The sequence below is a fragment of the Stegostoma tigrinum genome, chromosome 42, assembly GCF_030684315.1.
Source record: "Stegostoma tigrinum isolate sSteTig4 chromosome 42, sSteTig4.hap1, whole genome shotgun sequence".
In the NCBI taxonomy this organism is placed as follows: Eukaryota; Metazoa; Chordata; class Chondrichthyes; order Orectolobiformes; family Stegostomatidae; genus Stegostoma; species Stegostoma tigrinum.
This window is the reverse complement of record NC_081395.1, coordinates 15,813,841-15,830,062: the sequence shown is the minus strand read 5'-3', so window position 1 is coordinate 15,830,062 and position 16,222 is coordinate 15,813,841. Positions and strand designations below refer to the sequence as shown.

At 42.8% G+C, this 16,222-nt stretch overlaps 1 protein-coding gene across 8 annotated transcripts; it reads left to right on the top strand.

Moving 5' to 3' along the window:
• The first annotated feature begins 919 nt into the window (after positions 1-919).
• On the top strand, positions 920-15,893 carry LOC125449327 (zinc finger protein 239-like). 8 transcript variants are annotated; one of them, XM_059641667.1, is made up of 4 exons: positions 1,652-1,691; positions 3,857-6,086; positions 8,466-8,568; positions 9,639-10,772. In XM_059641667.1, the coding sequence occupies exon 4, from the start codon at positions 9,749-9,751 to the stop codon at positions 10,637-10,639; it is 891 nt and encodes a 296-aa protein (XP_059497650.1). In that variant the 5' UTR covers positions 1,652-1,691; positions 3,857-6,086; positions 8,466-8,568; positions 9,639-9,748; the 3' UTR covers positions 10,640-10,772. The 8 variants fall into 8 exon arrangements, 7 of the variants coding, with proteins under 7 accessions (XP_048380988.1, XP_048380986.1, XP_059497650.1 ...); XM_059641666.1 differs by lacking the exon at positions 1,652-1,691 and adding an exon at positions 1,931-3,713; XM_048525031.2 differs by lacking the exons at positions 1,652-1,691; positions 3,857-6,086 and adding an exon at positions 920-939.
• Positions 15,894-16,222: the final 329 nt, after the last annotated feature.

Here is a 16,222-nt window from a genome sequence, read left to right as displayed (position 1 = left end):
ATGTTAATTCCACTTTCTCTTCATAGATGCTGACAGACTAGCTGAGTTTTTTAATTTGCTGGAAAAACTCAGCTTTCTGGCACCATCTATGAAGAGAAAGTGGAATTAACACTTCAGGTCCAATGACTTTTCTGCGGAATTCTATTTTTCCCCTGCATTCAGAAACGTTGCAGGCAATATCATAGTCACAAATGCAGTTGGGTTCTATATAATAGCATATCAAGGCAACAAACAAACATTGGAGTTTCACTGTATGCAAACAAACCAAAGGCATCTTTTACTTGTACAAGACTATTTTTACATGCATTTGAGGAAATGGGGTGGGGGTGTGTTAGGAAGACTGCAGACAGTGGTCTTTCCCCATTGCACCTTGGCAGCAGCTGCTCCAACCTTTAATGAGTCCCTGGACCTTGGAATATACCATTCTGCAACACTTGGTTGAGGTCTACTCCTTGTTCCGGAGGACCAATAAGTTTTGGGTAGACCAAAGAGCATCATTCACTGTGTTGATGGTCCCTTAGGTGCTGTGGATGTCTCTCTTAGTGTACATTCCAGGCAACAAACCATGGAGCAAAATTGTCTTGCATCATGGAGTTGCTTGGGATGAACTTCAACAAAAACCACTGCATCCTTCTCCAGACTTCCCTTGCAAAGGTACTTTCCAGAAGGAGATGTACAACAGTCTCAACCCCTGCACAGCTGCTTTGAGTGCAGTGGAGTAGACAGACCGGGTGTCCAAGAGGGATCTTGCAGGTAAGTGCCCTCTTCACCACCAGCCAAGTGATAGCTTAGTGCTTGTTAGAAAATTCTTGTGGTTAGGCATTCTGCCAAATGACTTTGACAGACTGCTCAGGGAAGTACACGACAGGATTCACCCTCTCCTTTTTCCACAGGGCCTCAAGGACTTTACATGCTGACAATTTCCTGATGGACTTGCGGGTAAAGGTGTTTTTCTTTGCAAATTTCTCCTCAAAGGACAGGTGATACAGAAGAGTCCAATTACTTAGGAGTATTCCATGGCAACAATGCCACTCTCATCAATCGCAACACTAGGGACAGGTAAATTTAGGCAATGCAATGGGATAGTGGTATTATCTCTAGACCATTAATCCAAAATCCGTTTTCAGAACCATTCTTCTAAAATTGTTTTCCTGCTCTTTCCATCAATTTCTCGTTTTGGTAGGGAATGTGTAACCAAGTACCCCTTTAAATCAGCCCTTGAATTGTTTGTGCATTATCTCATCACGTTCTGCTATTTCAGTAACAAATATTGAAATGTTTGCTTCGGCCCCACAGGGGTTCAAAGCCACAAACCGAAGGGCCCGGTTACCCACTTGACCAAATCAGATTCCGAGTAAGTGAAGGTTTCTGAAGAAGGGTCTAAGCCCGAAGCGTCTGCATTCCTGCTGCGTTGATCCAGCTCCACACCTTGTTACCGAAGGTTTTGGCTAACGGGAAAAAGGGGTTCGGTTTTAGTCCCACCCTCTCATTCACTCCGATTGGTTGCAGTACCTGTTGATTCCGCGCTGTCATCCGATCCCGCCCCCTTTTGCCTATTGGCCGGGAGGTGCCGACAATCACCTGGACCCAATTGTCAGCCAAAACATTCGCATTGACAACGAGTGTGTTTGGAGCATGCGCAATGTAAGGGGTGGCCGCGGAGAGACGTTGGTTTGTCAGTCCGGCGGGCGGTAAGGAAGGGGAGGGGCGGGGGAAGAGGAGGCCAACGTTCGGCCCTCTGACTCAGCGGGAAGCCTTTATAAATGTCCAGTGCACGTCTTAAACCTCAGTAGATGGCTTAGTGGCTTTGGGCGAACGGATGCAGGCTGCTCGCGAGAAACAGGGGCCCAACGTACGGCCGACATCTCTGGGGGGGTTAGGGGATATTATTGGGGTGGGGGGGGGTGGTGTAGAGCGGCGCGCATGCGTGAGCAGTTGAGTGACATTAGTGAGGGCGTGGCCCCGTGACCACGTGGCCCTGGAGGTGTTCTGAGGGAGGGTACCGTTGAACTTACTCGCTCCGCAGAGGCCATTTGTTGTACTAAGCTCCTGCGCTACGCTCCCTTTTTCGTTATTTATGGATGATGGCTAGTACTGCTGCCTTAGCGCCAGGGACCCAGGTTCGATTCCAGCCTTGGGCGACAGTCTGTGGAGTTTGTATCAGAGATAATGGGAACTGTAGATGCTGGAGAATCTGAGATAACAAAGTGTGGAGCTGGATGAACGCAGCAGGCCAAGCAGCATCTCAGGAGCACAAAAGCTGACCTGAAGGGTCTAGGCCCGAAACATCAGCTTTTGTGCTCCTGCGATGCTGCTTGGTCTGTGTTCACCACCTCCACACGTTGTTATCTCTAGTCTGTGGAGTTTGCACGTTCTCCCTGTGTCTGCGTGGGTTTCCTTCTGGTGCACTGGTTTCCTCCCCCAGCCCAAAGATGTGCAGTTTAGATAAATTGGCCATGGGAAATACTGGGTAATAAGGATAGAGTGATGAGTCAGTGTGGACTCTTTTGGGCTGAATGGTCTGTTTTCACATAGTAGGGATTCTTATGACCTGGGCCGCCCTCAGGTCCCATCCGCCCCAGGGAGAGTACATAACCCTCTAGTGTCTTGAGATGTCAGAGCAGAAGTACACATTGGACACGTCGTCTGCTCTGCTGTTCAATGAATTTGTGCCTGATCCCATGACTTTCAAATCAAACTATTCCTTAACAATTAAGAATATTCAAAGTTGACACATTTTTATGACCCAGCCTCAGCAGCTGTCTAGTTCCACTAGTTCACAATGATCTCTGAACAGAAATTATTCTTCATCTGTTTTAAGTGGGTGACAAGTTTATGTCATCTGGTACTGGAGTTTCAGGGCTACTCCCTATCTACCTTGTATAGAGGTCTATAGTACAGAAAAAAGCCCATCAAGTCAGCACTAACCCTTAAACCCATTTTCCAGCTCTTGTCTTATAGCCTTGTATGGTGCATATCTGAATATATCTCAAATGTTATGAAGGTTTCTTCCTTGATGATCCTTACTGGCACTGAGTTTGAGTCCTACCACCTTATGAGTGAAAATCAAGTGCTCGTGAAAATCTGTTATGATAAGGTCTCCCTTCATCCTTCTAAATTGCAATCAACGTCAGCCTAATTTACTCAGTTTGTCTTTAAATTAAAACCTCTCCATACCTGGGATCAACCTAATGAAGTTCTGTGGATTGACTCTAATGCCTTTCTTGAAAAAGGGGACCAAAACTATTCACAGTATTCTAGCTGTGGGCCCAGGGACAGCAGGAGAGAATGTTGTGAATACCTATCCTGGACTGATTGGGATCAATTTTACGAACTGCTTTTATAGGGATTAGAAAGGAAGAATTGACACACCACAAACTTAAAGTAAGCATCATGTTCGGATCTATTGGACCGAATGGCCTGTTTCTGTGCTGTATGATTCTGTCGTAATCACTCAATTAATCTGGGCCTGGACATTGAAGACTTTTATATGTGAGCATTAAGATTTACTTTATTCTTTCAGGGGATGTGGGGTTAGCTGTCAAGTCAGCATTTATTACCCATCCCTAGTTGCCTTTAAGATGTTGGTGGGTTGCCTTCCAGAACTGCTGCTGTCCACTAGTTATGGGTTGCACCCACAATGCTGCACAGGAGTTCCAGGATTTGGTCCCAGTGATAGTGAAGGAAACGCAACATAGTTCTAAGTCAGGATGGTGAGTGGCTTAGAAACATAGAAAATTGGAGCTGAAATAAGCCATTCTGCTCTTCAATCCTGCTTTCTCAATCAAAATAATTGTTGATCTTCTAACACAGTACCCTGTTTGTGCTTTGTTCCCATACCTTCTGACCTTTTTAGCCCTGAAAACTATAGCTACTCCTTTGTGGACATATTCAATGTTTTGGCCTCAACTGCTTTCTGTGGCACAGAATTCTACAGGGATACCACTCTCTGAATGCATTTCCCCTCATTGCAGTCCTCAGGCTGAGAGGGGAACTTAGAGGTACAAGTGTTTCCATCTATTTGCCTTTGTTCTTCTTGGTGGTATAGGTTCATTATGGGGTTTCAAAGTTAATGGTGCACATTGCTACTATGTTGTTGGTGGATGGACGAATATTTGTGAATGTGGTGTTAATCAAGCAAGCTGCTTTGTCCTGGGCGATGTCAAACTTCTTAAGTGTTGTTGGAGCAGCATCCATCCAGGGCAATGGAGAGTATTCCAAGACACTGCTAACTTGTGCCTTGTAGACAATGGACAGGCTTTGGGGAGTTAAGAGGTGATTACTTCCTGCAGGATTCCTCAGCGCTGTCCTGCTCTTGTCACTACAGTATTTATGTGAGCTTTATTCCAGTTTAATTTCTGGTCAGTGGTAACCTCAGGATGTTAATAGTTTGGGAGTTTATTGATGGCAAAGCCAATGATTGTCATGAGGGAAATGGTTTGATTCTCTCTATGGATAGCATCATTGTCTGGCACTTTCAGTGGCACAGTATTACTTGCCATTTTTAAGCCTAAGCCTGGATATTGTCCAGTCTTGCTGCATTTGGATTTGGAGTGCTTCAGAATATGAAAAGTTGCTTATTATGCAATCTCCTACAAACACCTTTGACATCTGACCTTTTGATTTGAGGGAAGGTCATAAGTGAAACAGCTGAAGATCAGTTAGGTCTAGAAACAACCTTTCCTGGCCTAGGGAATTGTGGCACAGTGATAGTGACTCTAATTCTAGGCCATAGGGTCTAGATTCAAATCTCACCTACTCCAGAGGTGAGTCATATTGTCTACCCTAATGAATTCCTAGGCCCTTATAGTTCAGTGGTAGTATCCGTGTGTCTGAACCAGGAGACCTGGGTTCAAGTCCCAGCTGTGCTAGAGGTAAATAATAACATCTCTAAACTGGTTAACTAAAAAATCTCTGCAGTTGAAACTACTGACCTCCAACTGATTATCTTCTTATTTGCTAGGTATGTCTCCAAACAGCAGAGACATTCACTTGATTCTTATTGAATCTTATTTTGTGAGGGCTCCTTGATTTCATGTTTGATCAAATGATACCTTGCTATCATCTTGCCTCCACGGTTCAGGTCCGAGTTGAACCAAAACTGTTGCCAAAGTCCTTGCGATGTCTCCCAAATCCTTTTGTGATCAGCTTTGAGAACAAGTTTTTTTTAATGCATGTCATCCAAAAATTTCAAGCATTTGCACAGCTCTATCAAATCGTCACATCGCCCCTCCACCTCCTTTCCTTGAAGGAGAACAGCCCCAGATTCCTTAAACTAACCTTGCAACTAAAATTGCCCTTCTGATAAGTGTCCACTACATCCTCTCAAGGACTCTCACATCTGCCAGATGCTGCCTGGCTTCCTGTATTCTTCCAGGCACCTGTTTATGTACCCTACATCCTTTATTGTTTGGTAATCATGGGCTTGTGCAGACTTAGATGGTCTGTGTTTTGTGTGTGACACATGATTCCTCAAGTGACTATTTCATGTGCCAGCAGATACACAGTGACGTCACTGCACTCTCTCTGGGGTATTTCTTCAACTGAATTCTGACTCCAGTGTGTCTGATTTCTTTCCAACACTTGGCTCCAGCAAGAGATCTAGATATAGAAAACTGAAATTCTTTCAGATGAGTGTTTTTGTCCATTCACTTCAGTTTAGAGCTTTTTGTCAGTAGGCGCTATTATCTGAGAGATGTTCCATAGCTCAAGAACTAGTGTAACTTCTTTACTGTACATCTGAATTCATGTCCATCTTTTGCTATGTTTCAAGTTTGCCATCCCCAGTCACGTCTAATTGTCTAGCCTGCTTTATGTCTAATAATGGGTATATTTTAGTTCTGTTTAGTATTTCACCAGTAATTCTGCTAATCTCCTCTAAATGAGGTTTCTCCTGCTACCCTTTCCCTGACAATGTGCTACTGGTGTACCAGATTTATTTTCCCATGGTAAGAATTTACCAGCAAAGGTATTCCAAACTATTCCCTCTGCCTGCACTGAGTTCTGTATCGCCATTAACTACCTGTTCGTGTGTCTAAATACCTCCTAAATGTTACCTGCTATCATCTCCCTGTGGCATATTCCAGGTACGTACCATTCTCAAGTTTAAAAAGAAAACCTTGCTTCACGCATCTTTAATCTTTTCCCTTCTCACCTTAAACCTATGCCTCCTTGTATTTGACATTTCCACACTGGGGGGAGAAAAGGTACTGACAGCATATTCATGCCTCACATAATTTTACATACTTATACCATGTCCTCCTTCACTGTCTGACACTCTGGTAAAAACAATCCAAATTTGTCCAACCTCTCTCTTCATAGAAAATACACTCTACTCCAGGTAAGCTTCTTTTGCACAGTTTCCAAATCCTCCACATCCTTCCTATAGTGTGGTGACCAGAACTATACATAATACTCCAAATATGGCCTAACTAAAGTTTTATACGGTTGCAATGTGACTTGCCAACTTCTATCCTCAATGCCCCACTGACAAAGGCAAGCCACACACCTTCTTTACTAGCTTATCTGCTTGTGTTACTACTTTCAAAAAAAAAGCAAAAAGTGAAGTATGGCACAGGAACAGGCCCTTCGGCCCTCCAAGCCTGTGTTGATCATTGTGTCTTGATTAAAGTTTAAGAAAAACAGACCTTCTGCCCTTAAACAATCCATAAACAATCCTCTTTCCTCCCCATTTGTGTTACCATCCTGATGCCTCTTAAATGTCGCCAGTGTGCCTACTTCCGCCACCATCACCTCTGGCAGTGCAATCCAGGCTCCTACCGTTCTCTGTGAAAATTTTCCTCACACATCTCCCTTAAACTTTTTCCCTCTCACCTTGAACCTGTGTCCCCTTGTAACTGAAACTTCAACCCTGGGAAAAAGCTTCTGACTAATCACGCCATCTATGCCTCTCAGAATTTTGTAGCACTGTATGGGGTCTCCGCACAGCTGCTACCTTTCCAGTGAAAACAATCCTAGTCTTTTTAACTTTTCTTCAAAGCCAATGCCTTTGAGACCAGACAGAGTCCTGGTGAGCCTTGTCTGCACTCTCTCCTAAGCTTCCATATCCTTCTGGTAATGTAGTGACCAAACCTGCGCACAGTACTCCAAATGCAGCCTAACAAGCTGCAACATGGTTTGCCAACTCTTGTATTCCATGCCCCAGCTGATGGAAGCAAGCCTGCCATATGCCTTCTTAATCACTTTAGCCACTTCTGTTGCCATTTTTAGTGAACTGTGGACCTGCACACCTAGATCTGTCTGTATTTTAGTGTACCTGAGGGTTCTGCCATTTACAATATAATTCATACCTAAATTTGATTCTTCAAAATGCATCACCTTGCATTTGTCTGGATTAAACTCCATCTGCTATTTCTGTGCCCAAGTCGCCAATCTGCCTATATCCTGTTGTATCATTTCACAATCATCAGCAACTCCACAAATCTTGGTCTCATCTGCAAATTTACTAATCAGATCACCCACATTTTCCTCCAGATCATTTATATATACGACAAACATCAGCGGACCCAAAACTGATCCCTGTGGAACACCACTAGTTACCAGTCTCTATTCTGAAAAACACGCTTCCACCGCTACCCTCTGTATTCGATGACTAGTCCAGTTTTCTATCTATCTTGCCGGCCCACCCTGAATCCCATGTGATTTTAGCTTTTGAACCAATCTGCCATGTGGAACTTTATCAAATGCCTTACTTAAGTCCACATAAACTACATCCACAGCTCTCTCCTCCTCAATTATCTTTGTCACCTCTTCAAATAATTTGATCAGGTTGGTGAGACATGATCTTCCCCTACAAAATCATGCTGCCTGATGCTAACTAGTCTTCCCAATGTACATATATCCTCTCCCTCACTATCTTCTTCAAGAGCTTCCCCACCATAGATGTCAGATTCACCGACTTATAATTTCCTGGATTATCCCTGCTTCTGTTCTTAAACAAGGGAACAATATTGACTAATCTCCAGTCCTCTGGAACCTCGCCTGTGGTCAAAGAGGATGTGAAGAGATTTGCTAATGGCCCTGCTATTTCTTCCCTTGTGCTTCACAGCATCCTGGGATAGATCCCATCTGGCCCTTGGGACTTGTCTACCTTAATGCGATTTAGGATACCCAAAACTTCCTCCTTTTAATATTCTATTTTAATATTAACATTCTCTGGAGTATCTATACACTCACCCCTGATCTTAACATCAGGGAATTATGGACTCCTGTACTCCAAGATCCTCAAATCAAATGAAATTTACTGTATACTTTCCTCTCGCATTTGACCTCACCAAATACATTGCCTCAGACTTGTATATTTCGTGGTCAGGAATTGTTCTGGCTGCTCTGTACTCCATTTCTCACTGTTTCTGAGCTAATATTGGCCACCAAATTCTGCACCATTTTTATTTTTTGTAATTCATTCTGCACTTGAAGTGTTAATCTTGTTTCTGTCTCCACAGTTACCAGCGGATATTGCCCCGCCACTGTTGCTCATGGAGAAGGTGATTTGATCTTCGGGTCGCTGCAATCCAAGTAGTGAGGGTGCTGCCACACTGCTGTAGGGTAAGGAATTACAGGATTATTATTAAGATGAAGGAACAGCAGGTCAACAACATTACTTTGTGTTTTTATCACACTTTTAGTGGTCCAAGGCATTTCACATGAATTTTACAAAGCAGTGTTTGACACTAATCCATTGTAAGGAAGTTTTAAGGCAGGAGACTAAAGGCTTGTTCAGACTGGGATTTTTCATGAGTATCTTAAAAGAAAGTGAGATGGAAAGGTTCAAGGACAAAGTTCCAGAACTTGAAATCCGGTCACTTGAAAGAACAGCCACCTAAAATGGTGAGACTAAAATCAGGAATGCTGTTGATGCTGGATTTCTATGAATGCAAAGGCCTCAGCACTGTGCAGCTGGAGGAAATTACAAAGATGAGGATGAATACAGATATGTAGGAGAATGAGCACAAGAACTTGAACATTTTCTTAATTCTTGGTGCAAGGAAACCTTCAGGCAGCAGAGTTTTGGATAAGCTAAAAGTTAAAGGTTGTGTGGGAGGCTGGGCCAGGAGCATGTTAAGATAGTTAAATTTGTAGGTAACAATGAAGTGGATAAGGGTTTCAGTTGAGATAAGAATGGAATCAGGCAATGTTACTGAGACAAAAATAGGCGGTCCTGGTGACAATGGGGATCTGTGCTTGAACACTCATTGCAGTGTGAAATATTTCGTGTTATTGTGAACAGTCTAGTTTAGCCTCAGACAGTTACCAGAGAGAAGGATGGAGTTGGTTGCTCAGAAATGGTGTTTGTCACTGAGACTGAAACTTTCATTGACTTTGATCTTCCCAATGTTTATATGTGGAGAATGTCTGTCTGCTGATCCAGTACTGGATGTCAGACATGTCAGGATGCTGTGTGCCTTGGAGGTGATGATGTTCACTTTCAGGTGCTGTCATTCAATAGAGTTTTTTTTTCCTGAAAAGCAACTTTCACGGTGATTTTCCTTTTTTTATAGTGCCAGCCCCACAACCTATCAGATTGATTCAGCTCATTTTCACAATACGCCCTTGTGTTTTGGTGGGTTCTTTCTCTCATTCTTTCTTTCTTTCTTTCTGTTATGTTAATTTCACAGGATTTTGAACAGGGAGAATTTGCAGTTGGGCAGCTTGAATCAAGCATCCCATCAAGATATTTCAAAGTCATTCAATTGAACGTAACCTTAAATACCATAGAGTTTTGAACATGGAAGAGAATAGCACTGTTCACCAGTGCAGTAACACTGAGGAGCAGCTTTTGAAGTGTGGTGTCAGTGAGGAGGGATTCAGTTACCAATCTGAGCTGGACACTCATCAATACACTCACACAGGGGAGAGGCCATTAACCTGCTCTATATGTGGGAAGGGATTCACGCGATTATCTCAGCTGATGGCACACCAGCGAGTGCACAGTGGGGAAAGACCTTTTAAGTGCCCAGATTGTGACAAATGCTATAAAAGTTCTGGGGACCTGAAGTCTCATTATCGTGTTCATACCAATGAAAGACCTTTCAGGTGTTCTCACTGTGGGACTGGGTTCAGGGGATCATTCCAACTCACGGTGCATCAGCGAATTCACACTGGGGTAAGGCCATTCATCTGCTCCATGTGTGGGAAGGGGTTTACTCAGTTATCCCATGTGCTAAGACATGAGAGAGTTCACACTGGAGAGAGACCTTATAAATGCCCAGATTGTGAAAAGTGCTACAAAAGCTCAGGGGAATTGATGTCCCATCAACGTGTTCACACTGATGAGAGACCATTTAGGTGCTCTCAATGTGGAACTGGGTTCTGGCTGTCATCTGAACTCAATATACACCAGCGAGTTCACACTGGAGAGAGGCCATTCACCTGCTCTGAGTGTGGAAAGGGATTCAGTCAGTCAAACCAGCTCTTCACACACCAGCGAGTTCACACTAGGGAGAGACCATTTACCTGCTCTGAGTGTGGGAAAGGATTCACTCAATCATCTGACTTGCTGATTCATCAGCGAATTCACACTGGAGAGAAGCCGTTCAGTTGCTCCGAATGTGGGAAGAGATTTACTACGTCATCCCACCTGCTGAAACACCAGCGAGTCCACAAGAAGCTGCAGTGATTTTGCTGATAGTTGCATCCTGGAATGAACTGTGTTTATTGGGATCTGTTTTTTGCTGATGTTAATAAACCCCAGTCCAGTTATAGGTGTTAGTATTCTGCATATAAGTAAAATAAAGTAATTTTGTGTTAAATGCCATGTGTTGAATCTTTTTAATACCTGTACCGTAAGTTAGTTCCTTTTAATGGGCTCTCTGTCTCCACTGTTTCCTCTTTTGCCTCCAATAACATGGAGCTTGTGGAGTTTCTTCGTCATTAAGATTGAGGCAATCTGATCAGATTCTTCCTCACTTCCACTAGCCCACTGGGTGAAACTGCTTCAGAGTCCCATCTTAGCTGAACATTAGCTTGACATCCTTCAGTTTCTCTCCCACCATGTCCTCTCTGAGCTCATCTTGTCCATGGGATCCACCTTTTCTTTCCTCAGTCCCTAATCTCATGACTGACACCCAGAATTCCACATGCTAGGTGATGTTGTTAATGTTTTCTTTTGTTCAATTTTATTTCAAATGTGCCATCATCAATATTCTCCTCATAAAAAACAATACTTGGCTCCACTGTTCTTTGTTAACTTCCATCCCATCTCTAACCTCCAAAATCAGAGGTTTGCCACTTTCTAAATCCGTTCCCACTTTGAACTACTGTTTAAATCCTTCCCCTCGGATATCTGCCCTATAACAATAGCAAAAGTTTTAGCAAAGTCCCAAATGACATCGTGTGACTGTAGAAAGAGGAATAATCTCTTGTGCTTCTTGGTCTTTCTGTATTCTTTGATACGTGGTCATCTTGCAAACTCTGTTGTCTAGCTGGGTGGAGCAATTCTGGCTCCTTGCTTATTGCAGATTTCAGTCAGTGTCATCTGCAATGTCTTCTCTTCCTGTTTTTGCATGGTTACTGTGGGTGTTGCTGAAGATGTGTCCTTGATTCCCTCTTGTTTCTAACCCCTATGCTTCCACTCAAAGATGATGTTTGAAAACTATCAGATTCCACAGGGATGCTGATGATACCACTTCTTCTCCTGACTCCTCCACTGTTAAAATGTTAAACATCACATTTAATACCACACTGGCAGAAATTTCTTCCAGTTAAATGTGGGGGAGAGTAATGCTATTGATTATGGTCACTGCTCCAAATTTGATTCCTGAGTTACTGACTCTATCCTTCTTGGCAACTGTCAAATAATAAACCAGACTTTTTAAAAGCCTTGATTCAACAATGACCTACCACTTCCACCTTCACGCCATGAGCCAACTCTGACCCGAAGTCATTTGATTTACTGCTTCAAACATTTCCCTGTGGCTTTGTTCCTTTTAGACTGGACTATCTTAATGCACTCCTAGCCAGCCTCTCAGATTTGCTCCTCCATTTTCTCAAGCTCATTCCATGTTCTGTGCTCCTGTCTTAACACAGATCACATTCACATCTCACTCCTATGCTCTGGAGTACAGAGGCTCCCAGCAACATCTGAAATGCATTATTATCACTCCTGTTTTCAGTTCCTGCAAAGTGCTATCCTGTTGTTATCTTTGAGAACTCTTCCAGCTATACATCTGTCTAAGCTCCTTTTCTAACCCTGACTTTTTGCACAACTCAAATATTGATTGCTGCACTATTCGTGGCTGTACTTTGAAGTCTCTGCTGTGTAATTCCCTTCCTAAAATACTCCATCTCTTCATCTCTCTCCCCATAAGATGTCCCTTAAAATTTTTAATCATTTTTTTTCCATCTGTCCACATGTGCATTAGTTGAAATGTCCTGTTGGGATGTTTTCCTGTGGTATGTGTGTAAGTGTGATATGAAGGGGGAGTGAAGTTGGAAGTGATGAAAAGCAACAATAACATTAGACTCTTACCATTGCAACCACTTGTGAATTTGCTGGTGTCCTCACATGCTTAATTGAAGTGACTTCAAGTTTTTGACTCTTACTGAGAGTCAATTCAGGTCAGGAATATTTCCCTGAAAATTTATGTCTGCTGAATTCAAACTTCACACCTCCCATGAGAAGAAGCTGACAGAAAATTTTACTTAACTCCAAGTTAATTTTAATGAGCTTCAGTGAAGCTGTAAATGTCATGGATATTTGAAGTGTCTGGGATTTCTTTCTCCAGAACATACAGGTTCCACCTTCAGGAATATATAAACAGCGTGGTTCATTTCACTTGTAACCGAAACAGAAATAAGACAATTTATTAATTTTAACAATTATATTAAGCAATACACTTTGTAGCAGCTACATGGATGCCAAAACACAGATAGATTGCCAACTTGGCCAAAGAGCAAGTGATGTTGGCTACATTAGCCAAGTAAAACACTGAAATCACAAAAAAATCCCATTTCAGACATGGTAGTCACAACGTTAGCATAATGTAAAATGCAACAGTTATCCTGGACAGACATACCCTAACAACTTATCCACTTAACAAAGGAGGGCACAGACAGGAAGGTATTAGGTCTTGTTACACAAAGAAACAAACAGTAGTATACCACCCAAATGACTGACACTTTCAAACTATTAAGTGAATTTCCCTGATTGACCAGAAGTAAAGAAAAATCCAGAAAACCAAATAAAAGGGTATAAAAACAGGGTTCACCTACAGACCATGGTCTTGGACCCTCTTGGATCTTCTGAGGAGACCAGCAAAGCAAGAGGCAACATAGCTGACCATCCAGAGAAAGGGAAAGAGAGAGAGAGAAAGAATGCAGCTTCACAGAGCCAGAGAGAGAGCGACTGCATAAATCTACAAGACACTCAGTAAGTATTGTGACCTAAGGGCTAAATAGGATCAGAGACAGTATGTTTAGTTTTAAAAGTTACAACTTTTTCTCCCTAATAAAGTTGGGATGGTTTTGCATTGGTACCTGCTTGTGCTCATATGGATTTGGCCACTTCGGTAATATGGGACACTTGGGCAGTTCATTCATAATATTCCGGTCAGAGTTGTCTGAAGTTTAAGAAGAACCTAGACAACAACTTTAAGTGGATAGGCATGTCACTATGCCAAAAAAAAATCAATAGATGTATCACCAAATCTAATAAAATCCGGTTTGATGTTATTTATCAAACAAAATATCCAAGAATATCTGGAGTATCTATAAACAGCTAAGAATGGAATATCCATCAACATTTAAAGTAAAGTTTTACCTGAAAGCCCTAAATAAGAAAGATATCTTCTCCTGGCGGAAGCAAATATATTAAGAATATGACATCTTATTTTCATGTCTAACTGTGATGTTGCAGAAAGGGGACAGAGGTATCAGAAATGGTCCAGGTGAATTTGAGGTTGGAGTGACTTCAAATTCACCTTGACCATCTCCGATACCTCCCTCCCCTTCATGGACCTCTCCATCTCCATATCTAGTAATTGTTGCACCACTGACATCTACTTCAAACCCACCAACTCCCATAGATACCTTGACTATACCTCACCCACATTGCTGCAAGAATGCAGTCCCTTACTCCCACTTCCCTTGCCTCTGCCACATCTGCTCCCAAGATGGAATTTTTCAATCCTGGACATCCCAGATGCCCTCATACTTCAAGGACTGCAACTTCTACCCTCCATTGATCAAAAGTGCCCTCAACTAGATATCTTGCATTTCCTGCACTCCTGCCCTCAAACCCCTCCTCAAAAAAAGAGTCCCCCAGTCCTCACATACCATCCCCCAACCTCTGCCACTTCCACCACCTACAATCTAACCCACCACCAAAGAGATATTTCCCTCCTCACCCCTATCTGCCTTTTGTAGGGACTGCTCACTCTGTGACTCTCTCATCTGCTCTACACTCCCCACCAACCCCACCGGACCTGGCACCTTTCCCTGCAACCACAGGAGGTGCGACACCTGCCCCTACACCTACCCTCTCACCGCCATCCAAGGCCAAGATAAACTTTCCATATCCGACAGGGATTCACCTGTATACCCTTTAAACTGATCTACTGTATCCGATGTGACCAAACACAGACTCAGTGACTGATTTGCAGAGCACCTGCACGGTGTATGCTATAACCAATAACACCTTCCAGTTGCTAACCATTTTAACTCCCCCGCCCACTCCCTTGATTACATGCCAGTTCTGGAATTCCTCCAACGGCAAAATAACGCCATACACACACTGGAGGAACAACACCTCATATTTCACCTCAGGAGCCTACAGCCTGATGGCCTGAACATTGAAATTGATGAATTCTAAATCTCCCCACCTCCAGCCTCATTCCATGTCCAACCCACCCTCTCATTCCTGCCTCTTTGATCTGACACATCTTTCCCATCTATCTGATTCACCCTTTCCACTGACCCATCCCGACTACCCCTATTAGCATCTCCTTACCGCCATCCCACCTACCTCTTCCCTGCCTCAGCCCTCCTTCCTCTATTTATTTCCCAGTTCCCTTCCCCCTCCCCAGTCCTGAAGAAGGGTCCTGACCGAAAACATCGACTCTCTTCTCTGATGCTGCCTGGCCTGCTGTGTTCTTCCAGCTCCACACTGTACTGACTCTGACTCTAGCATCTGCAGTTCTTGCTATCTGCTGGCCAAACTCAGCAGTTTCAAGATTAAAGTAACTTATTCAGAACTGAATCTGTTCTTAAGAAGTCATACCAGGCTCAAAACATTAACTCTGTTTCTCTCCCTAGGGATGTTGCCAGCATTGCCAGTCTTTATATGATATAGTATATCTGATTGAATCCCTACTTGCACATTGAACAAGTGAATGGTCTGTCAGCAGTGTGACTGCACCAGTGAGTTACTGGCTTAGATAGGTAAATGAATTCCAATCACAGTCCAAATATATTCACAGTATCTTCATACTAGTGCAATACAGGGAAGAGGAGCAGGAAAAGACAATTTAGCTCACTGAATCCTCTTAACCATTCAATAAGATCATGCCAGATCATCGATCTCAATACCATTTTCTTAATTTCCCCATGGCCATTTACTCATGCATCTTCTTGAACTTTACTGATTTCTTTTTAAAAAAATATTTAATGACTTTGAATCCACAGACTCTCATGGTGGAGATAGATTCCATAGGTTCTCTACTTTCTCAGTGAGGAAATTTGTAATTTCAGTTCAAAATGGCCTACCATTTACACAGATATTCTTTTGTTTTAGAGATAATGGGAACTGCAGATGCTGGAGAATTCCAAGATAATAAAATGTGAGGCTGGATGAACACAGCAGGCCAAGCAGCATCTCAGGAGCACAAAAGCTGACGTTTCGGGCCTAGACTCTTAATTCTTTTGTTTTTCCTCGTTGGGTGATCAATTAAAGTTCAATCTAAACACAGATTATGCTTGTCGTTTCTTACCACTCTGTACTATGCAACTACATAACAGTGCGTCAAAACATTCTCATTTAGGTGTGTGTCTCACTGCTTTTCCAGTTACACTGATGAATTAAATATTTTTCTGCTTCTAGGTTTCTCTTACAGTTTCCAGTTTTCTTGATTATTTATACTGTCTTTACCTGCTTTTTGTCTTTTTTCCACTGCACTAAAGCCCTAAAAGGAGCATCTGTATGTTGATAATCCGTCAATTATCTTCCGAGGCTGCCAGTGAGAACATTTCATTGAACGATGATACA

Bases quoted from the DNA above. Each gene is read 5' to 3' on its own strand.
- LOC125449327 (XM_048525031.2), top strand. From the start codon at position 9,749: ATGGAAGAGAATAGCACTGTTCACCAGTGCAGTAACACTGAGGAGCAG.